Here is a 26,672-nt window from a genome sequence, read left to right as displayed (position 1 = left end):
GCAGTACTAATTTTTTGACATCCGAGGGCAGCAAGGAGTACGGCGGGAGGCAGTGTGCATGCGTGCAGCTCGTGTGCTTTACTGTTTTTTTGACAGCCAAGGGCAGCAGGGAGTGCGGTTGAATGCAGTGCGCATGTGCGCCCTCGCTGAGGCAACTGGGGATTCTCTGTACCTGTGCGCAGGCCTCCTGCAGGCTCTTTCCATACAGTCAAAGGTACCTGAATGCAATGACCTTGGGAGGTAGTGACACGGGGTGCCTGTGGCTGTTCCAGGGGTGCTCAGGCTGTTTTAGGGTTCTTGGAGAGAAACCATGCTGGTCACATTTTCTCCAGGACTTGCCCTTGTGCTGCATAACAGGACAGCTCTGCAACAAGCCCTCCCAGCACCGCCGCTCCTCATATCTGATGCCTAACTGGCCCCAATCCTGAGCAAAGCTATGAGTACCAGGAGGCCACACAGCCCCTCACACTCCCCCTTGCCTCTCCCATTGTCAAGAGGGACAGCCCCAGCCCCTGGGGCCAACCCTGCCTGGTCACATCAGAGATGTACAACGCTTCCTGCCCTGTACCAGGAAGAAACAGGGACGTTTCAGCATGCCCTAAAGACTAAAAGGGTCGGCCAGAAGCCTAGTGCCGGAGGACTACTACTCCCGGCATGCTGCGCCAAACAACATGGCCGGCCGGAAGCCCAGTGCCAGAAGACTACTGCTCCCGGCATGCCGCGCAAAAATCAGCATGGCCGACAGGAAGTCCAGTGCCGGAAGACTACTACTCCCGGCACACCGAGCAAAGCAATATGGCCGACCGGAAGCCCAGTACCGGAAGACTACTACTCCCGGCATGCCGTGCAAAGCAATATGGCCGACCGGAAGCCCAGTGCCGGAAAACTACTGTTCCCGGCATGCCGCGCAAAAGAACATGGCTGCCCGGAAGTCCAGTGCCGGAAGACTACTGCTCCCGGCATGCCGGGGGCGGGGTGGGGGTGGTCGCACCACTCGGTGAAGTTTGACCCTGTGGCGATTCCGTTCCGTTCCGTCCCGCCCCCCCCAACACCCCCCCCAGACCCGGAAATGGCTGCTAGGCCCGGAGCGCAGACCCGCGATCCCCGACACCAGCCCGGGATCCCCCGACACCGCCGCAAGCGTCCTCGCGTCAGCTCCGAAACAGCCCCTACCCCCCCCACACACACACCGTGATCCTCCCTAGGGCTTCCCCTGGAATCTGCGCGCTGTTTGCGGGTGCAGCATGCGTGCGGTGCGGTGCGGTGCTGTACTGTCTTTTCGACACTGGAGGGCAGCAGGGAGCACGGCCGAAGGCCGTGCGCATGCGCCCGTCTCAGGATGCAGTAGTGCTTTTTCGACACGCGAGGGCAGCAGGGAGCACGACGGGACGCGGTGCGCATGCGCGTCCCCGTGGGACGCAGTATCGGTTTTTCCGACCTCCAGGATCCGGGGGGGGGGGGGGGGGAGGGGGGGGTGATCACTGACGAAGCCATGCGTATCTGCGTGCCCGCCCTCTGCTGCACTGCTTTGGTGTTGTGCGAGGGCAGCAGTGACCACGGTGAACCCCGTGCGCATATGCGTCCTCGCTGGGTGCAGTACCGATTTTTCGACACCCGCGGGGGGCAGTGAGTACTGTGAACCCACTATGCGAGGTCGCCTTATTGGGGCAGTACCGCTATCTCGACACCGAAGGGCGGCAGTGAGCACCGCGGAAACACTGCGCAGGTGCTCGCGATTTAGCTGCCGTACTGGCTTTTCGACACGCGAGGGCAGCAGGGAGCACGACGGGACACATTCCGCATGCGCACCCCCGCTGGACGCCGTTCGGCTTGGCGACACGCGAGAGCAGCAGTGAGCAATGTCAACCCAGTGCGCATGCGCGAGCCGCTCTGTGCAGTACTTCCTTGTCATCGCCTGAGGAGAGTGCCTGGCGGCTGTGAACTAGTGCGCATGCGCGCATTCTCTCTCTGCAGTGCCGGCTACTCGTCATCTGTGGGCAGCAGTGCGTGGGCCAGGGGCGGGGCCGGGGGGGGTACCGCGCATGCGCCGTTCGCCCGGTTGCAGTCTTGGTTTGTGATCAGGCGAGGGCAGCACCGAGCCCCGTTACAGCCATTCTCGGCTGGCACGGAAGAGCAATAGTGCAATAGCAGCCGTGATAATAACTTTGCATCCTGTAACTATGTGCCAACACGCAACTTCAGCGCTGGCCTTTGGAGATATTTCACTGCCATCGCCTAATCTGATCTACTGTTATTTACAGTGCCTGCTGCGAGGCACAGAGTGTCTCTATTTTGTACTTAAGCTGTTTCTACTAGAGGCTTTAGTAACAAAGCGTTCATTTGAACATTGCAACATACTCTACAGACAAAAAATACTCAGAGGCTGCATTAAAAAAAAAAAACATTTAATAAGACAATTTGCAACCATTAAACAAGCAGTGGTCTTCATTAGGACTTTCAACTTCTTGCCTTTATTGATTGTTAAACAAAATAAATAGCCAAAAGAAAGCTGCACTATATTTTTGATGGACTGCTCAGTTTTTATTATTAAACAGTAAGAGATGTTGGCACAGAGTACGTCTACCACATTAAAGCATGAAAACATTAGTATTCTGATCACCTTTTGTGGTACTACAGGAAACAAGCTAAAAAGGCTTGTTTCATTTTTAAAATAGCTGGACTTTTCTAACAGTGATCACAGCCTAAAGGCTATTACTATGTGAAAAAAGACTAATGGCTCGACCACCTATGTACCACTTACCTGGCTCGATTACTACAGGCATTAGTAATGAAAGTGCATAGCCTTTTATAAAAGGTAAATACGGTCTTTTCAAAACTTCCAGGGACTCCACAGAATTGTCATTACTTTTGATTGGTAGCCAGCTGCTTCTAACCCAGCTGCAAGAAACATTTTGCCTTCAAGTCACAACTTTCTGCTCCCCGGGGGTTAAAAGGAGACCTGTCATTCGCTACTCTCGCTCAAAATGCACAGTAAGTCCTAAAGTACAGGACAAGACACCTTCTCTAAGGAAAATGGCTACTATGTCTCCTTCACTGCAGGTTTTTCTTAGTATCATGGTGCATTCAACAAACAAAAGAGTACGATAAATGTTTTAATCTGCCCTAAGTGCTTTCACTTAAGAGAACAACATCAAAATGAGTTATTACGGGATTTAGTCTTCACTACGCACGCTACCCCAGTGCCATGGACTTGCTTTAAAGGATCGGTAATGTACATGTTTTTGCACTAATATTCACAGAATGAATAGGCACTTGATCAAGTAGGATTGTTCATTAAAAAAAATTCTGACAATGTGTTGCTGGGAAACAAGCCTAGACAAGCAGTTATTTACTCTGATCCTTTGGCTTAAACTTCTTCTGCTGGATGTAGTCAAAGGTGTCTTTTTCACGTCCCACTGTCAGGGCCTCCCCAGCAGTTCCTGCAGCAACTCCCCCCTCAGAAGAAACAACTGAAGAACGGCGATGATCTTGTGAAAAGAATGGGGAAAGCAATGCATGCTGCGTATGGCACTCAAAGACCCAATCTTCAGGTCAAAAATAAAACTCTCTCAAATGGATTAGGTGGGCCAAAGAGGTAATGTCTCTGTGCCACAATGTTCCTTGCACATACGTAGGCTGCCTCTCCCTGCTATAATGGTATCCCATACCAGCAAGGACACAGTGAAAAGTTTTGGAAACTGCAGTATTTACCAGAAGCATTTCCAATACCTTGGGAAAACAGTTGAAGGAGAGGCTCACGCAGGGCATGTGACTAGAAAGAATACTCTGCACCTAAATGACCAGGCCTAAAATGACCAGCCCAGAGCATCGATCCTGTGGTCTCCAGGAGTGCAGGAGTTCTCATGTTCTTCTTGAATATATTGCTGCCAGTGAAACACAATACACCACAGTAATACTGATTGTTGGAGGTAAGCCTGGAATAAGAGTGAAAGAAAAGTACATGCTGAGGACAAATGTGAAGTTACAAGCCGCTTGGAATTCAGACACGCTTCTAGATTTGCTGCCTATTTTAAAGGCGCACCTTCTGGAATTCTGTACAATTTATTTTCCCAGAAGCCTGAGACAAGGATGAAATGCATATCAAAGACAGGTACAGCATAACTGCTCTGGCCTATAAATTACTGGTTTCAACCACTGCACAGTTAAAGCGCTAGCATTCCTGCCAAGAAATAATGTCAAAGCAGAATGATGAAATAGGTCATAATTCTGAAACTGGACATAAAGGAGCCCGTTTTGCAGTCACGAGTTCAAATACAGCATTCTCATTCTCACTAATAACCTCCCGTAGACATTGGCAGCTGTACAGTGGCTTCTGCACTACACAAAGCAATTGGATACTGGGCAGATGCCACGTCCTGAACGTGGAACTATAGATCTGAAGGCACAGATTTAAACGAATGCCTGTGATGTACCAGAGGTCTAGCATATTTACATTTACCATATATCAGCTCTCCTATGTGGATAGGCTGTTCCATCTTCTTTGTTAGCTATGAGAAAGCAAAGAAAGGAAGAAATTCAAAATGAAATTAAACAGATTAGAGGTGGCCTCAAAGGCTTTGATTGATCTCCCCCCCCCACCCAGCCAAACCACCTTTGGAAAGGCACATCTCAAAATGCATGTAGTTCTGTGATCACTGCATTCCTGAGAGCCTAACAGTAGATGGTGCTTGTTAAACAGGAGTGAAATAGTAAAACAGATGTTTAACAGTCTCAAAGAGATTTACGACATGTACATATTATGATAAACCAAAAAGGAAAAACAAGATGCTTTGGGGGGAAAAAAATCCTTAAAGCTTTCAACAACAGCATCTTAATATGGCTTATTTGCACCTTAATTCTGTCCCTTGGACTTTGAGGGCGAGGCTGCATTTAGCAAGTTACTGAAATCACACATTCATTACTCAAGATTACTGTGCTAAGAAGAGCCCAGAGGAATACAGTTGTCCACCACCACCACCACATGCCCCCCGGCAGAGAGAGCTCTGTGATCGACAGAACCAAGAAGAGCAATTCATAACACCTTTAGTTTACACACACAAAAAAACCTGTTTTAGAAACAGTAGGATCTGGAGACTTTGTATAGCAGATTATGGAGAAGATACAAAATCAAAACTGACCCATAAAAGAAACGGTTCAGGCTTTTGTAAAAGATGAACATAGCTGTAAGTCATCTCAGATGAAATGGTTTCATCAGTCACAGTTAAAGCCTGGGAAAAGTCCTCCAAAATTATAATCACCTAGCGGTGGTTATATTGCCTTTTTAAACCGAGTTCCTTGTCTTTTTAAATTAAGTTCCAGGGATGGCGTAAGGATGACAGAGGATAGCAACTCACAGCGAAGCTGCTAGCCCTAATGATAGTATCATTGCTTGCGATTTTCACGTGACGGTGTAAACCATAGCTGGAATCTGGGAGGAGTGAATAATGACCAGTAAAATATTATGACTGTACCAGAATAAAAGTCATGTTGAAGGCAGACAGCAGAGATGAGTATTGGAGAACACTTAACACACTTAATAGACAAAGCTTAAGCAGTGTGTTTAACGTTTCCAAAAGTTAAGCCGACAGTGCGTGAATTTTACTCACACATTGCACCCAGCATTTCTTTTAAAAGTAACAAAGAAAAAGAGGATAAAAATCTAGACCTACATGTGGCAATTCTTATTTAAATGATTAAATCTGTCAGTTTCTTTTCAAGAAAGGATGGAATCGATCAATAACACGCACAGATCGAGAACTGCCAAATTACTGATAAAGAATAATGAGATAAGTTGAAAAATTAAAAAGGAGAGGAAAAATGCTACCAATTGGACCCTTAAAGTCAACAAAAATAGGAGGAGACTTTCTAGCAGGAATCACAAAGTCACTATTAATAGCAATTGCTTGTTATTTTTGCCTCCCAGGAGCGGCACAGAAGTAATCCATTCCAACACTGTGGATACTGTTAGCTGCATTTTGCTTTGGCAAAATTGCTTTTGTTGAGTTTTGTTCTATTTGGTTATCATATATGCATACATGAAAAGGGAAAGATGCAATACTTTCTTTTAAGATTAATTTCCCTAGCTGAAGCTAGAGAGAAGTGCAGAATGTAAACAAACTGAGAGTAGAAGCAAGAAACGGATCCAATTTAAAGCTGTCTCCCCCTCCAAATAAGAGAAACTCCACTTCTCTCCCCGAGGATAGATGCCCCTCCTATTTTTGGCTACTGCGATTAACAGATCACCAACATACAAAGCATGGAATGGAGAATAATATACATACACAGAGAGACAGAACTCATAAAACACCAGATTTTTGAGAGCTATGAGAAGCCCAAGTGAATCTGTTATGTCTAGAATAGCTTCCCAAGCACACTGTACTTTAACATACCGTATTCCATTAAATGCAGCTTTACAACACCGGGACTGGGAGGACTGCACCTGCATACAGCCTTGCTTCGCGAGGAGCGGATTAATTTACACACAGCTATAAACTGCAAACAGCAGAAGCCAGGTTCCTTGCTTACAGACACTGCAAAACACTACACATGTATGGTACGTAGTCATGCATCAAGTTGATGACAAAGGGATTTTTGTTACTGAGGAGATGACTCGAATGGTAAAAATGTGCAACTACAGCGTTCCTGTCTTGGGAAAATAGCACTAGATATCCATCACTGCAAAGAAGTTGTCTGATCTGAGAACCACCTTTTTAAGTATGGAAAAATTGTAGGCAGTATGCAGTCTCTTTGCAAAAAGGAACACACTTTGAGTTTGAAAGCCCCGCTCTATAAAAAGGAACTTGGTGTTCTGCACACCCAGTCAGAAGGACTCAGGTGCATACTGGCATATGTAAAAAAATTGTATTTAGCGATTTTTAATAGAACCAACTCATTCTCAGTCCTACAACAACAAATTTGTTACTGTTTTTTCCAATTAGCGTACTACCAGTACTGTAGGTGATGGTTTTATTGTGTACTATGGTGCTGTTGCTCGTATATATGTAATCCCATTTCTCTGCTAGAGCAAAGTTACTTTTGTAGCTGGCTCCTGAAACAAACAGTAACTTGTGAAAGCAAGGGAGGGGCAGAGACACTCACAGCCCCCTGTGGGCTAGAGATCTTTCATAGAAAATTGTTGTTTTCAGAAAGATGAAAGCAGATCCCTTTTTTTCTTTTTTAAAGTGCACGCAAGGAAAAAAATATCTGCTCAGGTGAGCTACTATTATCCCCCTGGACTCAGGCTCTGTCTAGGTGGAATTTGCTCTCAGCTAGTTTAAAAAGTGAGATGTTAGGAAAAAATAGGGAACGCAGGTTGTTTTTTTTTAAAGTATCGCCTGAAAATAACAACCAGAAGGCTCCTGGTGCAGAAGGCTGTCGGTTGCCCTCACCGGGGGCTGAGCGGGGGCCCTGGTGGCAGCTCGGCGCCCATCCCAGTGATCAGCAGGATCCTACTGGCATGGCAACCCTAAGCCCCCAACCCTAAGCCCTTGACCCACAGTCACATGGCTGTGCCTGTGCCAGTGTGGCGCTACACCTGGGCTTTGAATCAAGATTAACGATGAGCTCAGTGTGCTTACTGCGCATGTGTATAGTACATAAAAACCTCATATAGTGCCCTCCTGGCGTTCCTTGCCAAGGACCGACACTCAGCGGTGCCAGGGACTCTCCCGCTCCATTATTGCCTCGATCAGGAAATCACTGGGGAACCCCCGCTCAGATGCAGAGGTAATAAATGCTCAATATCGACCCTAGTGTGCCTTGTGTTTGTGTATCTGTCCCTGCCATGAGTCCAGGCGTTGCCCCCGCCATACCCTTACAGCCACCTTCTTGCAACCGAGCTGCAAGAATTTTAAGACAACAAAACATTTTGCCTTCAAGTCAGAACTTTCTGCTCCCCAGGACTTAAAGAGACACTACTGTCTCATAAAAGTTGTACTAAACTTTACAGCAAATCACAAGATACTTTCTCCAGGGGGAGGTCTGACCACCATATCCCCTTCACCTTCCCTAAGGCTTTTCTTAGTATCATATTCCATTCAATAAGCAAAATAGTACAATCAATGTTTTAATCTGCTCTAAATGCTTTTCTAGAAGAGAACAATATAAAAATGAGGTATTACAGCATTTAGTCTTCATTACACATGCTACCCTAGTGCCATATACTTATTTTAAAACATCAGTAACATACACTTTTCACAATAATGTTCAAGGAAGGAACATACACTTGATCTCAAGTATGACTGTTCCTAAAAAGCTACAACAATGGGGCTAGATAACAAACCTAGACAAGCCATTACTCAGTCTGAGCCTTTGGCTCCCAGTGTTTTCAATGGATGTAGTCAAAGACGTCTTTTCCACATCCCATTGGTAGCACCCCCCCCCCCCCGCAACATCTGCAAGCATACTACAGATGAGATTTGAAAGGTAGAAATTCTGCACCATCCTGAAGTGCCAAATGCATTGCAATATTAAGACAAACCACTGCAAGCGAAATGTATTTGCACAGAAACCACAGCCCTTTTCACATGGTCACAGAGATATTTAGGTATTAATTGCTATTAATGCCACAGGAAATAAGGTATCTAATTACCTCTGGGGCTACAGGCTTATTCAACTTGAAAATGATAGAAATGGACAGCCAATCCTAACTCCCCTTCACATAAGAAGGGGAGTGCAAACCACCATTCTAACACTTCTCTGAGAGACCATGTGTTACTGAAGACATGTTGTGAAACCCCTGCAGGACCTGAGAAAAGGTTTGTCTCTAAATGTGAAAGCAAATCTGTAAGCTGATTTTCTTCAGTAAAGGCAAAGAAACAGCTCTATAACTGAGAGCAGCTTGTTATCTTCCCATGAGTTACCAACAGCCTTGGGCATGCATACTACATAGGGGCTATCTCCCTGGGGACTTCACACCAAAATCTTGCTTGAAGGCCAGCCCACCTCCCCGCACCTTCAGGCTGCCTGTGTCTGCAAGAGTGAGGGTGCGCACACCAGCCACTTTGGGAAGGAACCTCAGCCCTAAAGGTGAGAGGGACGTGTGGGTAGAAGAGAGAGATGGGGGGGCGGGGGGAAAGAAGAGAGGAATGAAAAGGGAAAGAGAGGGATGGAGAGGCAGACAAAGGGATGGAGAGAGAAAGAGAGGGACAGAGAGCCAGACAAAGGGACAGAGTGCTGGATAGTGGGACCAGGAGTAAAAGAGAAGGATGGAGACCCGGACAGAGAGACAGGGAGCAGAAGAGAGGAAAAGAGGGAGGAAAGGTGGAGAGAGGGATGGGGGGGGAGAGAGAGGGAGGGGAGAGGAAGGTGGACAGAGAGCTGGACGGGGGGATGGAAAAAGATGGACAATGGAGACCTGGACAGAGGGATAGGGAGCAGAAGAAAGGGATGGAAAGAGAAAAAGAGGGATGTAGGGCCAACAGATGGACAGAGGGCTAGACAGAGGGAGGGGTACCAGAAGAAAGGAAAAGAGGGATGTAGAGGTGGAGACAGAAAAAGAGGGAGGGAAGTCAAACAGATAGATGGGGAGCCAGAGAGGGGGACAGAGAGGCAGGAGAAGAAGAAAAGAGTAATGGAGAGCCAGACAGAGGAACAGGGAGTCAGACAGAGGGCTGGAAAGACAAAAAGAAGGATGGAGTGTCACAGATGAGGGATGCACTTCACTTGTAAGAGAGAAGGAGCAACATGTTTTATTGACATAAGACAGTGATTTAACAAAGTTCAATGGTAAATAAGACAGTGGTTTAACAACATTCGATGGCAAGGTACACTCGGTTATCTACTACATAGAGGACAGGGTCAGATGAAATTGTCAAGGAGACCCACCTGTTGAGTCATGAGGTTCAGAGTGGACCCCCTTGCTTTCCAAACTCCTTATCAGAGGAGTCTGAGTGTGGCTGGATCCAATCTCAGTCCCAGATTTAGTCAACGGTTTATGTGTAAAGGATTATGTGCACAATCAATCAGAGCTGCAATTTAGCAAAGTTTGCAAAGTTTCAGCATGCTGTTAGTCTCTTACCAAGGATCTGTTGTGGGTAAGTGATCTCTCAGCCTTGAGGAGTGACCTTGAGAGGCATCCCTACTCAAGGGGAGACCCTGGCATGCAGCCCGCTGCTGTGCAGGAGAGCTCAACGGGCTCTGGGCTGTCCCCTATTTATGGGGTAAGATGATTGACTCGTAATCATATTTGCATACCAGCTGTATTTTGGTTGGTGCATGCTCAATTAGCCCTTTGGCTATTGTGCTGTTATCTGTCTCCCCAGAGTCCAATTTGAGCCGGATGCCTCCATCATGACCAGATGCAGCCACCACAACTGCCACTGGTGGTTATCGCTTGAGCAGGGTTACAGGTGAAAAGTCAAGTTGGGTGGGGGGGAAAGCGCAATGTCACATGGAGAAGCAGACAGAGGGATGAGGAGAGAAAGAGAGGGACAGTGAGTGAAAGAGAAAGATGGGGAGTTGAATAGAGGGATGTGGAGACAGACAGAGGGCCAAATAGAGGGATGGAAGGGTTGAATGAAGGATGGGGAGAGAAAGAGAGGGACGGGGATCTGGACAGAAGAGCAACAGAATGGACAGTGAGATGGAAATTGAAAGAGAAGGATGGAGAGGCTGATAAAGGGATAGGAAGCCAGACAGAGAGGCTGGAAGCAGAAGAGAGGAAAAGAAGGATGTAGAGAAGGACAGAGGAATGGCGATCCAGACAGAGGGAGGGTGAAAGGAAGAGACAGACAGATGGAAAAAGAGAGATGGAGAGGTGGACAGAGGGATGGAGTGAGGAAAATAAGTATGGGAACTTGACTGACAGATCAAAAGAGAGGGAGCCAGAGAGATGGACGGAGGGCCGGACAGAGGAACAGGGAGCAGGAGAGAGTAAAAGAAGGATGGAGAGTTGGACAGAGAGAGGACAGAATGAATGCACAAGCAGCAGGATGGAGGAAGGTGAAGAGGCGTGAGGCAGGAAGAGGCGGAGGGATGGGGGAGGGACGGAGAGGAGAAGGGAGGGAGAGATGAAGAACAGCGCGACAGAGAGCCGGTGGCAGGGACAGGAGGGCAAGAGGGGGGGACCAGGACACAGTGGCGGGGGGGGGGCGCACAGCCCTGAAGGCCGGAACTCACCGCGGCTCTTGCCCTCGGCGCCGCAGGCCGCCGGGGACCCTCTCGGCCCCCGTCCGCTCCTCCGGTCGCCGCGGCAACGGAACGCCGCGGTGACGTCACTGCAGCCCCCCCCCCCCCGGCTGCAGGTAATTCCTAACACCCAATAGAAACACCCTCCAGTGTCCGGCAGCCGCTCACGCGCAGTAAGAGCGGTATCTGATTGGCTGAGCCAAACCGACCGAACCTTCCATTGGCCCGCGTGGAGCCGCTCAGCGATTGGTCCCGCGGGGAGAGGGTGGAACCCTCAGTCCCGCCCCTCTCTCCGGGCAGTGGAGCCAGGGGACGGCGGCCATCCTGCCTGTCAGCCGCCGCCGGTGCCGGCCTCGGGACAAGGTCTGCGGGCTTGAGGCCCCGGGGCAGGTTTGGGGGTGTTTGGGCGTCGGGGTGAGTTATGGGACAAGTCTGGGGGAGTTTGGGCATTGGTGTGAGCTATCAGGCAGGACTGGGCGGGGGGGGGCATCTTCAGGGAGGCCTGGAACAGGGTGTAGGGTGTTTCATGGCCCTGGGGCAGGCTGGTGGGCATTTGGGCAGGGTATCGAGGGGTTGTGGGCCATGGAGCAGGATTTGGAGGATGGTCTCTGGGGGGCCTGAAGGATTTGGGGTGTTATGGGGCCTTGGGGCAGGTTTGCAGATCTTTGGAGGCAGTCAGGCAGGGTTTGGGGGCTGGTGAGAGCTTCTGGGCAGGGCTTTTAGGGTCCTGGCACAGGGTTTAGGGATATTTGGGGTCTATGAGGTCACTCCCGTTGCATGCAATGAGGAGAACCTTGGTGCAGTGTGAGGCCACATCAGCTTCCAGGGATGCTGAAGCCAAGTGGGTTGCAGGGCCATCCAGCAGGGCCTTGCTGTTTACCCTAACTGAATCTAATGTCATCTGTACTATTTCAGAATAAAATGCATTCAAGAGCTGGCTTGTGTTTGTTTTACTGAGACAGGGCCAGAGGATGCTGTGAGGGTGGTCGGGGGATCCGCTGGGGGTGCTAGAAGGCTGCAGGGAGGTCCGTAGGGGGCACCCACGCCCCTGCCTAGTTCAAGGGGTCTGCACCTCCCTCCCAGGGGTATTAGGGCATCCATCCAGCTTCAACACAGCATGGGTTCAAGGGTGTGTGGCCATCTGTGCAGGCACTGCAAGGCCAGGACTGACCCATAGAGGGAGACAGGAGATGTTTGGGGCCACAGGGGGCCTGGGGCCAGGGGTAGAGGGGGTTGCTGGTGCTGTTGGGATGGGGTTTGGTGGTGCTTTTGAGGTCTGGGGGCTTGGGGGGGGAAGAGTTATGGGGACTGAGGGTTTTGGGGGCCTGTTTTGAAGGGTGCCCACAGGACCCTCAGTGGTGGTGGGTTTACAGGCAGGGGTCAGAGTGGGGGTCCCACCCCAGTGGGGTACTGGTGCCGTGGGTATTGTGTGTGGGTGTTCCAGTAGAGGACCCCAGAGGACAAAAAGAGACCTCAGGGACCGTGGGGGGGACAAAGAGCTTGCACCTTGTATTCTTTCAGACCATCTTCCCTTTCCCCTTTGTCCATTTTTGCTCCTGTTCAGACAACACAGAACTGCCCTCACCCCACTTCAACCCCACTCACCTGCCAAATGTGTGGGGCTCCCCCCATATCAGCATGCCCGAAGCCCGCTTGCATTTCATCTCTCCAGAAAACCGTGGTGAACCCGCATCCTGAGTACTGTACACAGTTCTGTTCTCTGCATCTCATGAAGGTCAAAGCGTTGAGTCAGAAAAGGCACAAAAAAAATCAGGTATAAGGTGAGACTAAATAGGCTGCTTATGATACTAAGACCTCTTGTTCCACTGACACTATAAACTTCAATCCCTATGTTTGAAAAACCCTAATATGATTAGGAATGCACTAGTTAGATTCCAGGGGAAAACATATCTGTAAAAATTTGGTTCTCTGTAAACACAACACAGCTCAGAAATAAAGATCAAAATTTTATTTGCATGTTGATAATAAAAATAATTCCATGACTTCTGTAAACCATTGCATAAATGCTATAGTGTAAAAAAGTTTTAACAAGTGTTAACAGTTTTAAACAGTTCACTACAAGTAAATGAGTATGCATTATAAATAATACGTTCTGTATTAAGAACAGTTCCATTCACAAAATCATCTCTGTCTGTACACTCAAAACATTAATGGCTTCCATAAATTAATATGAGTAAAAATTCAATATTTATTTAAGGTCTGATGCTGACCACAGTTACACAAATATATTTTGACAGTAATAATATTACTACTTATATTTAATACTAGGATACTCTGAATGGCAATACATAACAGAACAAATGTGTCTTTAATAATCCGCTATTCAAAGAAGACTAATAATAAGCCTATAACATGCAGCTTGGGATCTATCTGAAATTAGCATACTTTCGGTTACAGCTCTTAACTGTAAAAACCCTGAGAAATCACAATTTTAATCTATTATTCCCCAGGCTAAAATAATTATGACAGCATAATGGCATTCACATTAAAAATTACATTCTTACATAAATTAACATGAAACTTTGTCAAATACCAGAATGAACCTTGAAAATCTACTTATTTTGGTTTTATATATTTTGTAAATCCAACAGATTACCACACTGCATTCTCGCTAAAATATATTTTTAGTTTATCTAGTTTCTAGATAGTGTATATAACACAAGGACAAATACTTATAAAGGTCACGTTTCCCTTCTGTCTTCTTCCAAATAGTCATCTCTAGTCAGCTGCATGTATTTTATTATCTCCATTTTAAAATTAAAGATACATATTAATATATTTGCTGTTGACTTGTTTTAATAAGATACAGGAATCTTTGCTAATAATTCCTCCTAAAAAGGATTTTGTGAAGAACAACTTTAGTATTTTCATGTGAATACTACATATGGTTCACATGATTACCAAAGGTTCCATCTATAATTGTAACAAGCTACCTAGTCTGAGAATTTCACTCACAGGTACATTTCTGTGGTCTGTGTTTTTTCCTTCTTGACCAACTAGTTTGATTTAAATGTGTCCATAATTCAGCGCAAGAGAAGCTTACAAGGAACACCTGCAAAATTTTCAGTAATGATATACAATAGGACACACTTACATCCTTATTTTCAAGATTCATCATTGTAAAATAGAAAACATATAACTGTTTAAAAAGCAACTGACTAAACATACTTATTAGTTGATTTCCTCTAAAAATGCAGCACATATAAACTATGAATGTCAATCTGATTATTCACTCTGCAAGTGCTGTTAAAAATTGTCTTTTTTTGGTGTCACAAGATAAGGAAAATCTCCTTTTACTACAAAAAAGACAAAAGAAATAGCCCTAGGATCATAGGCAAATGCACTAAAATACAAATGAAGAACTATAAACTTTGACAAGACAGCACAAAACCATATTTCCATATCTCTTAGGTAACAAATGTCACAATGCTGCATATGGCCACAATGTGGACTAAGCTGGCTTCCTCTAAAATACCAAAGCAAAAGTTTTCACTAAGATGTTTCTAAAAATTCTTGTTAGCACAATGGTTGCAGAATGCTGTTCCACACTGTAGACAAACATAGTAGACTTGTTTCCAAAACCAACTGCTTGTTTGAAAATACGTAAAATAATTTCAAACTATAATTACACATTATTCTTTGATTTGGTTACTGTTTAAAAATCTTACATAGTTATTTTTGCTTTAGTCCAAAATGCTGTTAAGGTTCAAAAATCAGACTTTTTCATACACTGCACAAGTGCAAAAAGACATTAATACCTACAGCTAAACTTGGTGATCCAAGCTCCTCTTTTAAATAGTTCAAAGCTGGCTGCACCTTTAAAACAGAGAATATCTTATTTTAGGACAGAAAACTGTGGTTGAAAATGCAAGTACAGCCTAATTTTATACTTAATACAAAACTTTGAGAGAAGCTGTGTCAAAGTCAGTGAAATCACATTACTAAACCCAACTTTGAACTTTATTTAATATGTACTACTATGATTTTCAGACAACATTTTGAAACAGAAACAAGCAGAAATACATTTAAGATTTTATCCTACTTCCCCTTTCTCAAAACGTCTTTAATGTTTTTGCAGACTGACATGTTTTAGGAAAGCAGCAATGAGTTTGTACATTTAGGTATTACATTAAACGTGTAGCTTTTTTTTTGCTAACTCAAGCCTTTGTATAAAGTGCACAAAAACCCAATGGTAATACAGTGATTTAATTACTTTTGTCTTGGGCCCTTTAACACTGACACAATTCTAAAAGCTCTACTTCAACAATAATAATTTTTAGTATACACCTTGGTTTTTTTTCCAGCACAACTGAGCTTTAAATAGATTAACTCTTTGCTGCCTGTGTGAACTCACTTCTTGTACTGAATACATAATACAGAGATACAAATTATGTAACACAGTAGTAGGTCATTTCAATGTAAGCTGTACTAGTATCGCACCTGTATGTAACAGGAAAAGGAACAACATAGGCAATTAATTCCTTTTAAGAAAAGTAGCAGTATACAATGTTCACATACAGGAATTAACTTCTCCTGAATTGCATATTCCCAACTACCAGGATGAAATAAGGATATTATCGTCTTTTAAAAGAATCACTGTGTCAAAGTGCCACTGCCTGATTATATGTTTAATTAATTTTGTAGTACCATTCAAATGTGTGTTACTTTGTTATTGAAAAAAGTGTATTTTTAAACGTTAATAAAAGTAAGAGATAGGCTCTAATTATCATCAAATTGTTCAATACAAAATTAAGCGCTAGAAACTATTTGCAAAATCTCTTTTTTTATGTCTTCTGCCATTTTATAGGGTATTTGGCATAGGCACTTGGTAAAAGTCATCATATATAACACATCTGCTCCTGATGCATACCACACAGGTTAGGGGATGTACAAAAAGTTTAAGACTGCAAACATCCAAATTGAGGGAAATACGCAGGTGCACAGTTGTTTGCTAAAACCGATCCGTTTGAAAACATATGTGCCTCACTGTTTGTTCTCTGGTACATTTATAAATACTATAGTATGCAGTTAACTTGTAAACTGTAAAAATTCTTGGTAAGTTCTCTTTTCTATTTAATAGTATTATGATTTAACAGTAAAACTTTGTGAAATATTTTAAATTCACAGTACACATATAAAGCTTCATATTATTGCATATTGAAAAAATAAACATAAAAACTAGAAAGCAGCTTGATGCAATTTATGACATATCCTCTAACAAAAAAACAACAATTAAAAAGTGCTTTTACATGAATCAGAGTTCTTCAAATAACCAAGTAAATATAGTGTTAGACTGATTTCAATATACTGACTCTGGCATACCACACAGAACAGAAATGGCAAAAGGGCCATTTCTACTGTTGGGTGTGTTGTTACTGTATCTACATATCTATTTTTTGTTAATGGAAATAACAGGTGTAAACACTTAATTCAGGCATTATGGTAAGATTTATACAAAGTGACTACAGTTCAAAGGAACCCGGGTAGCTTGTGCACTAGGAATGTAAGTGGAAGTCGAAAAGGCTGGGACATGGTTGGGGGCAATGAAAGAACCTCAAGATTATAGAACCTCATTAAAACTGTGAAGTTGACATGTAAAGGCAAGCGAACCTTATTCCCTATCTTAAAACAACTAAGTTAATCATATCAGAATGGAAATCAGTCTAGCACTATTAAATGGATTAATTACTATTGATATAGTTCTTATATAAAATACTAGAACATAAAATATATTTAATTCATGAACATGATATAAGTGCTATGCCTCTATGTTACCACGGATTTTTTTTTTTCTTGCAACAAGGACATTCTTCTTGTTTAGCTGCACAGTTGTCACAAAGTACATAATGCTGACATGGAGGCAGGATGACGCTACGATCACCTTCTTGACATACGATGCACTTCTTTGATCGAAGCTGAAAAACCACCTGTAAAAAGATTACTGCACTCAGTAAAAAAAGATTCCAAAGTATACAGTCACGGAGTAGCAGCTTTATGCTTAGCAGTCCTGGATAAACTTCTAATTTAACAACACACAAAGGATGATGTTTTTGTTTGATGAATAGCCAAATCGAGAGTTGTAAGAGCAGAGTATGCATGAGCAATATTTAAAGTAGCAGCTGGAGGAGTACCAGTGCATTTAGAAAGGAAAGTGTCTAGGGCAGACTCTCCAGACTAAAATTTGCCTGTATAATTGGCACTAATGATGCAAACCAAATTTAAAGGAGAGGAATAAGCCTTCGTCATTGTTGTACAGTCTCTTATTTTGGCATTTCAAACCGCTCTTACATTTTTTTTTTCTTGCTGTGGGAGACATTTGCATCAAGACCAAATGGAAGCTTCCCAAATGTGCAGTACCTTGAATAAAGGTACTGATACAAACTTGGGGAAGGATGCTACAACTGCAAATAAATGTCTCCATGTGATGAGCCATATCAGCCCTATCAAGAAACAGGAAGAACTGAAAGGCATCCAAAAGCCATGTTAACTTTTGAAAAGAGAGGCATGGCCGGATTAAAAGAAGAACCTGGAACACTGTGCATGGCAGTGCCTAAGACAGTGGCTTTCTGCTGGTATACAAGTATGGTATAGGAAACCTGAAAAAACGAGAAGCTGGAAAGGCTAGTCATGGTTCTGTTCACGCTTGCCTAGCTGAGCTGACTTTTATTTCAGTATCTACTGACTTTGTTGATGAGAGATGCCAGGACTCTTCTACGCCTCTTTAAAATACCTCAGGAGAAAAACAACAGTGTTCCCTAACCCAATACAAAGTCCTATAATCATACTTGGGAACAGGAGCCTGGTAATTAGCAACTACTTTCTTGCCAAAGACTTAAATGTGTTTTAGAGTCTTCTAAAGAAAGCCTGGCCTTTTTGCTGATACAGATGGCACTGGACAAGAGGTCTGCTGAGACAAAGACGACACTGCTGAACTCAAATAGGTTCTGGAGTATGGGAGACTGTTCCAGTAGCAAAGGGAAGTAATTTTTGTCTGAACTGTCTTGTCACAGTCAAAACAAAAGTGCAAGAATTGGCATCACATCTGGTGTCACTGTCTTTTGAGATTGCAGGGAAGAAAGCAGTGCAGAATCAGGTTGTGCTCAAAAAGGTTTGAAGCAGGAACCAGCCTTTTGGTGCCTGGATCAGTGAACGGTCATTATTATCTTCTTTGTCATGCTCACAGGACGAATGGCATCTGAGCTTCCTAGCTTTGAGAGCCCTGAGAAATGCCCTCAAGCAGACAGCCACAGAGCATCTTAACCTTTGGCAGGAACTGCATCTGAATTTCAGAGAAGGTGTCAACTGATTTGACTGTTGCCCCACCTTGAGGTTGGCAGGGGGTGCCTCGTGCAGCACTAGGAATTCCCTGCCGACAGCATGAGGCTGATGGTAATAGGGCAAAAATTGGCAACAAAGAATATTTTATTAAGTAAGACTGAGAATCTGGGAGCCCTGATTTTCACAGCAGGCAGTAATCGGTGTTAGCTGAGAGGCTTGTGACTAAGACACTGACTTTACGATTGCGTGGTTGAGACGCTGGCTCCAGACTTTCAGCCGTCAAAGCCCCATGTCTCTGTTTCGTTGACTTTTCAGCTTGCTCTACCAGATTAAGCCAGTTAGTTTCAACAAGTCAGAATACTGGATGTCAGCATTCCAAAAGCTTTTGGACCTTACAGGTGGCCTTTCTGGTCTAGAACATCTCAAAAATGGCCATAAGGCCTACACAAGAATCAAATCTGTCCACCAAGTATTTCAGCAGTTGGAGAGTCACTTAGGCTGTTCCAAAAGAAAATCAATAGCCTCAATGTCAGTCAAGATCAATCCTGACAAAGAAGAGAGAGGTTAATCTAGACTCAGTCTCCGATAACTGAGTGTGAGAATGTGTCAACTGTTCTCTCAAGGAGAAATTACTGTAGATAGATATGTTTTGTCTCTCTGCTTGGGGTGGGGGGTGTTAAATCCATGAAGATCCTGCATCCAGCAATACTGTTGGTCTTCTTGAAGCAGTAGAGGCACTCAGATGAAAAATCAGATACTGGAATATGCATCTCACAACACGCTCATGTCATAGCTGGCTCTTAGGCCATGTTCAGGAGGTTTAAAGAGAATATGGAAGAAAAGCCTGAATCCAAGTGCACCAGGCCAAACTCCCAGCAATGCTGGAGCCCTCGAGATCACAGTTAAAGCAGTTAGTAAAAATGTTTTGCTTCTCTGATAGGAATTTAAAAGAATCAAAAAGAGGAGAAACAGACACATATGGGAAAAGTGAAAGCAAATGCAAGAGAAAAATTGAGATCTGTTTCAGAAAGTAATGCAGCCATAATGAATACTCTCCCTCAGGCTGGTTGAGAAAAAACAGTAGTCTGCAAGTTTGTTGCAGCCTCTGGACCCACATATCAGCAAACTGGGCTGCAGTACTCTTGTGGCTAACACAAAAGCTGGTAGGAAGGGTTTTCTATTTGTTGTGCACAGTTATCCAAAATCTGAAGGTCCTTGTGGACTCTCATTGGTACAGAATTAGTCATTTTCAACTAACATGTAATTTAACATGCTTTGGCTCATCTATAGCAGTATGCTACTAAGATGATTAAGGGCTTGGAACATCTGACATACGAGGAGAGGCTGAGCTGGGATTGTTTAGCCTTGAGAAGAGAAGGCTCAGGGGGGATCTTATCAATGTGTATAGTGGAAGTGAGTAAAGAAGATGGAGCCAGACTCTTCTGGGTGGTATCCAGTGAAAGGGCAAGAGGCAATGGGCACAAACTGAAATACAAGGAATTCCATTTAAACAGAAGAAAAAACACTTTTTTTACTGGGAGAGTGGTCAAACACTGGAACAGGATGCCCAGAGAAGTTGCGGAGTCTCCGTCCCCGGAGATATTTAAAACCCGACTGGACACAGCCCTGAGCAGCCTGCTCTAGCTGCTCCTATATTTGAGCAGGAGGTTGGACTAAATGATCTCCACAGGTCCCTTTTAACCTTAATGATTCTATGCTCCAAGTCTGCACTGGGCTCTCTGACTACACAAATTCCTAGTAGGGAACCTCAACACCTACTTTCTAAACAAGCAAAAACATGCAGCTGTTTTTATCTATTTAGGTAGTGGCCAATACACTGGGGTTAAGAGCTGGTTTTAGATCTCTTTTTAAATCACCCTAAGAATTCTTGTGAATTATTGATCATTTCTTCTGATAGCTGATCAAAGAATTAGAAGAATCCATTGTGCTGAGAAATCTGAACTACTCCAGAAAAGAAAGACTTTCACTGAGAGCAGTGTCACTGTTTGAAATGAAACCTGGCATAAATATCCTACTGAAAGTTACTGAGCTGCCAGTTTCAATTAATCAAAAATAGTTGCACAGATGAAGAAACTCACCTCATCTATTGTTCCTAAATCTAAGCGCAGTCGACTTTGTAAGGAACGAAGCTTTGGTAAGGATACCTTTTCTATATCTCCATAGTTTTTCATATAAGATAATGTAGTAGATAGACAAGCAGCAAATTGCTCCTTCAGCTTTTTTAATTTACTTTCCACTTCCTCTTTCTTCTGAAGAGCAAGTTGTTTGTCAGCATCTGCCACATTAGCACGTTCTTTTGCTTCTTGAGCCTCTTTTTGCCATGCATCACATGCCTAGGAGAAACAGATTTGCAGAACATAATAAAGATATTTTAAAAATTAAAAACAGAATAACAAATTCAAAAGCCTTCAAAGAGGCATGTAATGTCTAATTTTAGACATCATGATGCACTTACTATCACTTTAATACTTTTCCATACTTATCCTGCTCTCTATAAACTCTTCTTGTTTTGTCTTAAACTAAATTTTATGTGTCATTGTTGATTGTCTGTACATAGCCAGGAGCCTTTTTGGAGTCGTATAAATAAAACACATTTTAAATGTTCAATTCATAATTTCATGTCAAGAGACATCAAAACCTGTCAAAATTTGGTAGAACTATTTATCTATTCCTCAGCACACAGAGAACAATATGAGGGGAAAGAAAGGACTACAGAAAGCGTGCACTACACTGGCAGGTATCAACAACCTCAGTTTTACTGCTGAGATAGCTGGATAGCATCCAAGCACAGTACACAACCCTAGTTGCTGGCAAGCCACTCCTTTTTTGTGTGCTTACCATCCGAAACAGGTATAGAAAGGGAGATAATGTCCCTAGTTACTTAAACATTGAGATAGGTTGCTGTTCAGCACTATCCTGAAGCTAATTGTCCTTGTCTAGAGAGGGAGATCAGCTTGCAGAAAATGAATTTCTCTTTACTGCTCAATTTCCTTTATGCCGCTAGCTGGTTTTGGAGATGGAAAAAAACAGCATACATGATTGATTAATTTGACAGACTGTAACAAAACTCTAGGTCCAAGGATAATGAAATATATACAATGGAAGAACAGTAGGAGATATATGTTAAAATTATATATAGAAAATTTAATATTACCGTAAACTAGTGTACCTGTTTTACTTGTTGCCAAGAATCTTCCCATTGTTTTATTTTTCTTTTGGCATTATCAAGTTCCTGTCTAGCTTGAGTTAGTTCATTTCCACTGGTGCTTGAACTTATTGAGGGGGTAGTGCCACTGCTCAGTACCGGGGATGGACTAGGAGAGAAACTCCCTGTTACAAAGTCCCAAATGCTCCCTGTAACACCATTTAAACCTGTCAAACAAAGGCAGAAAAAAAAATAAACATTCTGCACACCCTGCTGCTAAATGTTTCACATGCAGAATTAACTAAATGCGTGACATATGCAAACTGTATAATTTTAGCTGCAAGACGCGTAATGTTATTTCACTGTCGTCAGAAATGTGACAATCCAGAAAACGTTTACAATATTCAAAACAATTCAGCAAACTTATCACATGCTTTTTCTTGCTGTTTTTAATGAAACAAAGTACAGTCCACCAAAAGAAAAGGAAGAGTGAGAATTTGTCTATCCAAAATTTTTTTCTCCCCGCATCTCTTACATCATTTCAGTACTTCCTCTTTTTTATACTCTCCTTCAGACGCTATAGATAAAATGCATTCCTGCTGCCCATATGCAAACTATTACATTTTTCCCCTTTCAAACACCTCTGTAAATATCTCCTCTTACAAGAATTCCCCCCCCATCATTTCCTTGCTTTTCTTTCATTGAACTTTGTCCCACATACCACATTTAACTTTCAGACCTGTTTTCAGTACTGTTAACATTTATAATAACTAAGCTTCGTCTTCCAGATTAAGTCATAGGAAGCATGCAAAGTCTTGAACTGAACGTTTCTGACTTGCAATTGTTTCCTCTCTTACACTACACAAAGTGCAGCCTTCAACTAACTTACCTAAAGAGTTATGCGAAGAGGCTGAGGTGCCTAACATACTATGTTCTGACTTCAAAGGCTGAGGCTGCTGTTGGTGAGGAGTCATAGCGGATGAAACAAAAGACTGAGACAGCGATTGTGAAAGAGAACTGAGTGGAGAGGTTGAAAGGGACGATGATGAATGTAGAGATGAGGAACGAGCAAGAGAACCTGGAATATTGACAGGAGCTGAACCTCCCAATAATCTTTGACCTATGTATACATAAAGACAAAAAAAACCCCAAAAAACAAAAAATGAGTTCCAAAGTAGTACACGGTTCTATAATTCCTAGTTACACAGTGTAAGATTATTCAAATGTTCTTTCTTTTCCAAAAAAGCTGGGTAACTCTCATTTTGTTTATTGATTTTTTAAATTTCAATCAGATATAAGTATTCTTCTGAATAATGCATCCATTTTAAATTAAATTATATATTCAAATAACTTTAATACTTATCTGCTGTTGCAAAAAAAAAAAAAAAAAAAAATTAAAACGAACACATGGAAATAGTTTTCTAAGTGCCTGAAAACTGAATCTGTAGCTTTACACAGCAGTGGCCTCAGCTACAGAGAAAGAAAAAACACTTTTCAGATCAGGTTATTCGACTTACTCATTTTTACAGCCAACTAATGCAAGTGGAGAAACTGGAAGTTAGATAAGTAAGAAAACTTATTTTCTATTTTAAAATATAAATTAGACTTGCAGATTAACTACCTCTAAAATGTTACATAGCATAAAAAGTTAGAACAGCATAGCATAAAAATAAATAATAATTTAGTCAAACAAATGCATCATTCATTAGTTTCCAAAATAATGATGATGATAAAAAATACGTATTAAAAAAAAAAAGGATGTTAAATTATACAATTACTTAAATAAACATGCACAGATACACTGCATTTTCCTGGTCAGGAAACAGTTCAAGATTAACTGTAAAGATTTTATTCATCAATATATTTGAATAGCATCTACAAATGACATCAACTTCTCTTTAAGAAAATAAATAAGGCATTCAAATGATTATACTTAAAGTAAGAGTCATAGTTTTAGATTTATGTTTTTGCTTAAAACTGGTGAATTCATGTCATCAGAGAAAACACTGCTCTTTTGGAAATATTTCCAAAAAAAGAGTAAATCAGGGATGCTCATTACAAGTTACATTGCTACAATGTCTTCCAAAAATAGATCTTAAAATACTCAGCAAATGTTATCAAAGTCAGCCTCATGACCAACTATATGAGGACAATACACAACAGACATATAACCACAGATGTACTGAATATACCAGACAATAAACCTACGCCATTATTTGCCAGAGGAGCAAGGAAGCAACGAAGCACAGGGAGTTTACTTAAAAAATCTGACCAAGTAAAAATTCTTTTTAAAACTAAGAACCAAAGTAAAGGCCCAAAACAAACGCAGTATGGAATAGTAGCAGAAGAACTGTCTCTTTTCTGATACCTAAAGTATTCTTTAAACCCAGATCAATTTTGGCAAATATAATGTCTGCATGAGCTTTATCCTCCCCATACAAATGACATTGTTTACAGTATTTGCTTCGTATTCCATACTTTATAGTAGTTCCAATGAAGTATAGTGATTCCTGCAGCATAAAACATAGCAGTAAATCAAATACCAGTCGAACAAATTGTAGCATCAGGATAATTGTTGAACTGGACTGCAATAGCAGAGAAATACATTTGGAATTGCACAAACTATCAGACTCTTTCTCTGTTTGTATGAGGGGGAACAACATGAACAACAATGGAAAACATTAATAGATAGCACATGAACTGTTCTGGTGACCTGTTAGCATCATCACTAGACTGAAAATAGTAAGAGGTCACTCAACCAAAATAAATCTAAAGTCCTAAAACCTTTGAAGAAAGATATTCCTACTAATATTATTAACCTACATAAAACTAGATTACTGTCTACTGAGACAATAAAATTTTGGATCTTTGCATGGGTCCCCTGATATCCTGAACTGTACATCTACCACGAACACAGCCTCTGGTAGCAAAGAACCACCTTGGGAAAAAACAAAGTTACTGAGGCGAGGGCAGAGCACCAGAGCTTTTAGCACTATTGACAAGATCTCAGAGACTGACATTTGGTGTAAGAGACTTCTTAATCAGTGTGTTCCAGCATTGGCTTCTTCCAGCTCTTGATATCAATAATGAAGCCACTGCTATGATCTGTCTAGATGTACTTGATGCCAAAGCATCAACACCACCAAATAAGAATTGTAAACTGCCTCCCCGAATTCTCTGCTCGGACCTGAAGACATAAGCATTTCACCAGTCACTTTATGTAAGGCATCTTCTGCCCATCTTGAAATGGGTGTGGGCTGCTGAAGTGAAAGAGTCCATACTAAACCATGGGACTTTCCTGAATTCAGTGTGCTCTGAAGCCTGGCATGTATCCACAGATTTTTAGGATGATTAAATTAGTGATCTCATTCAGAACCAATCTCTCACCCTCCACTGGTAAGGAAGTCACTCGGGTCAATATAGCTTCCGCACCTTAGGACAAAGTTTTGAATCTGGAAGGCTTGGGTTCTGTCATATCCACTGAGGTCGCAGTGACAGCTCATATATTCCAACGTTATCAAATATATCTGTACTTTTTAAAAGCCAGTGGACTAAAGATATCAAGTAAGTTTCTAAGAGAAGAAAAATAGTATAATGTATAGAGACACTTTAACTACAAGCTCTTCTTCTTGGAGTTACGGTCAGTAACAACAAACTAGAGGTAATAACGAACTAGGGAGTGGCTATAGCTGTTTTAACCTTTCCGTCCACAGCTACAGAGCAAGAAGGGCATGGGAGGCACAAATATGCCAACCAAGAATCCAGTTATGTTCACACAGTTGGAAGCAGCACACGTGGACAACAACCTTAAGGAATTACTGTAGACCTCTTTCAAAGAAATGTTAACAAAACAGACATCAGAAAATACTAGGTACATACATCTAAAAATCCAGTAAAAATTAACAGAATTAGCTGGTAAGACTAATTTTTACAGAAGTGCCATTTTGATTCTTTTGTATTCTATCATACACTTCACCTGTATCTGCAAACTGATTATTTACTTTTTAAAAAATTCAAAGGCCATCTACATACTTGTTTTGTTTGGATTTCTGTAACTACTACAATTATTGCTACCTTATAGTAAAGGGCAGTATTTTATGCCTCAACTTTATAATTTAGTTTTGCTTCTTGAGCCTCTTTTTGCCATGCATCACATGCCTGGGAGAAAAAGATGTTCAGAACATAATAAAGATATTTTAAAAATTAAAAACAGAAGAACAAATTCAAAAGCCTTCAAAGGCTTTTAAGGCTTATAATTTAGTTTTCCCACTATGAAAATTTAAGAAGGATATCACAAGGCAAATGTTTATGATAAAGCAGCCTGGACCAAGTCAGCAATCCCCAATTAAGTTAATGTAGGCTTGACTTCTCTACAGTTCCCCGGAGATATTACAGAAACATGTGGCTATATGATTCTCAAAGGAATATGCTAACTTGAATTGTTAACAAAACTGTAGTTGGTCAGTTTTTACTTCCTATTCTCCTATTCTTTTTCTCCTGTTTATTTTTCCTTTTCTGCTTTTATTCAGAAAAGGTGGCATTTTTAATTTTTTTTTCTTCCCTGATGTTTCTCCCCTTCATCCTTCCTGTCTGGCTGTTTTTTCCCTGCACTGCTCTTCCTTTGCTACATCCCCCTCTCCCTTCCCAGAACAGGCCAACTGGCTGAAGGATTTGCTCACAGATCTAAGTAGGAAAACACAGGCAAACACGAATAAGGGGTATGAAGTAAGCCCAATAGACTTGCAACTACATTGGTCATTCTGCGTTAGATACATAAAAAAGTTTAAGTCCCTAACTTGTAAGTAGTAAAGTTCTAAAGGTGACTTGCTCCTACTCCTCAAGAATTGTCCCCCTAACCACAGAAGTATTTGATGGTCCCACAGCGCATACTGTCTACTGCCAGACATAGGCAGCACTCAACACTCAGGTAGTTCAAGTTCAAGCATAATACCTTCCTGTAAAGATATGTAAACAAACATATGTAAATATGTAAAGATATGTAAATAAGTCCTTCCATCAACTATTATGCCTGTGGGTCCAAATCATTAAGCATTTTCAAAAAAATGTTTACTAGACTGAC

The 26,672-nt window shown here is 42.4% G+C and overlaps 1 protein-coding gene across 2 annotated transcripts in view; it reads right to left on the bottom strand.

Annotated features, from left to right (window-relative positions):
• Positions 1-2,388: 2,388 nt before the first annotated feature.
• UNKL (unk like zinc finger) overlaps positions 2,389-26,672 on the bottom strand; it is an 80,626-nt gene continuing 56,342 nt past the window's right edge. Inside the window, exons 13-19 of one of the 2 annotated variants that reach the window (XM_067306018.1) lie at positions 22,482-22,712; positions 21,617-21,819; positions 20,526-20,780; positions 16,924-17,075; positions 12,733-14,964; positions 4,460-4,508; positions 2,389-3,935 (exon numbers count right to left, since the gene is read on the bottom strand). In XM_067306018.1, coding sequence (XP_067162119.1) covers positions 14,949-14,964; positions 16,924-17,075; positions 20,526-20,780; positions 21,617-21,819; positions 22,482-22,712 — 857 coding nt within the window. In that variant the 3' untranslated portion in view covers positions 2,389-3,935; positions 4,460-4,508; positions 12,733-14,948. The remainder of the gene's footprint in view (positions 3,936-4,459; positions 4,509-12,732; positions 14,965-16,923; positions 17,076-20,525; positions 20,781-21,616; positions 21,820-22,481; positions 22,713-26,672) is intronic. The other variant, XM_067306019.1, reaches the window with a different exon arrangement.

This window comes from Apteryx mantelli, chromosome 16 (assembly GCF_036417845.1).
Source record: "Apteryx mantelli isolate bAptMan1 chromosome 16, bAptMan1.hap1, whole genome shotgun sequence".
In the NCBI taxonomy this organism is placed as follows: Eukaryota; Metazoa; Chordata; class Aves; order Apterygiformes; family Apterygidae; genus Apteryx; species Apteryx mantelli.
The sequence above is the reverse complement of the archived record's forward strand: the minus strand, read 5'-3'. Positions and strand labels throughout refer to the sequence as shown.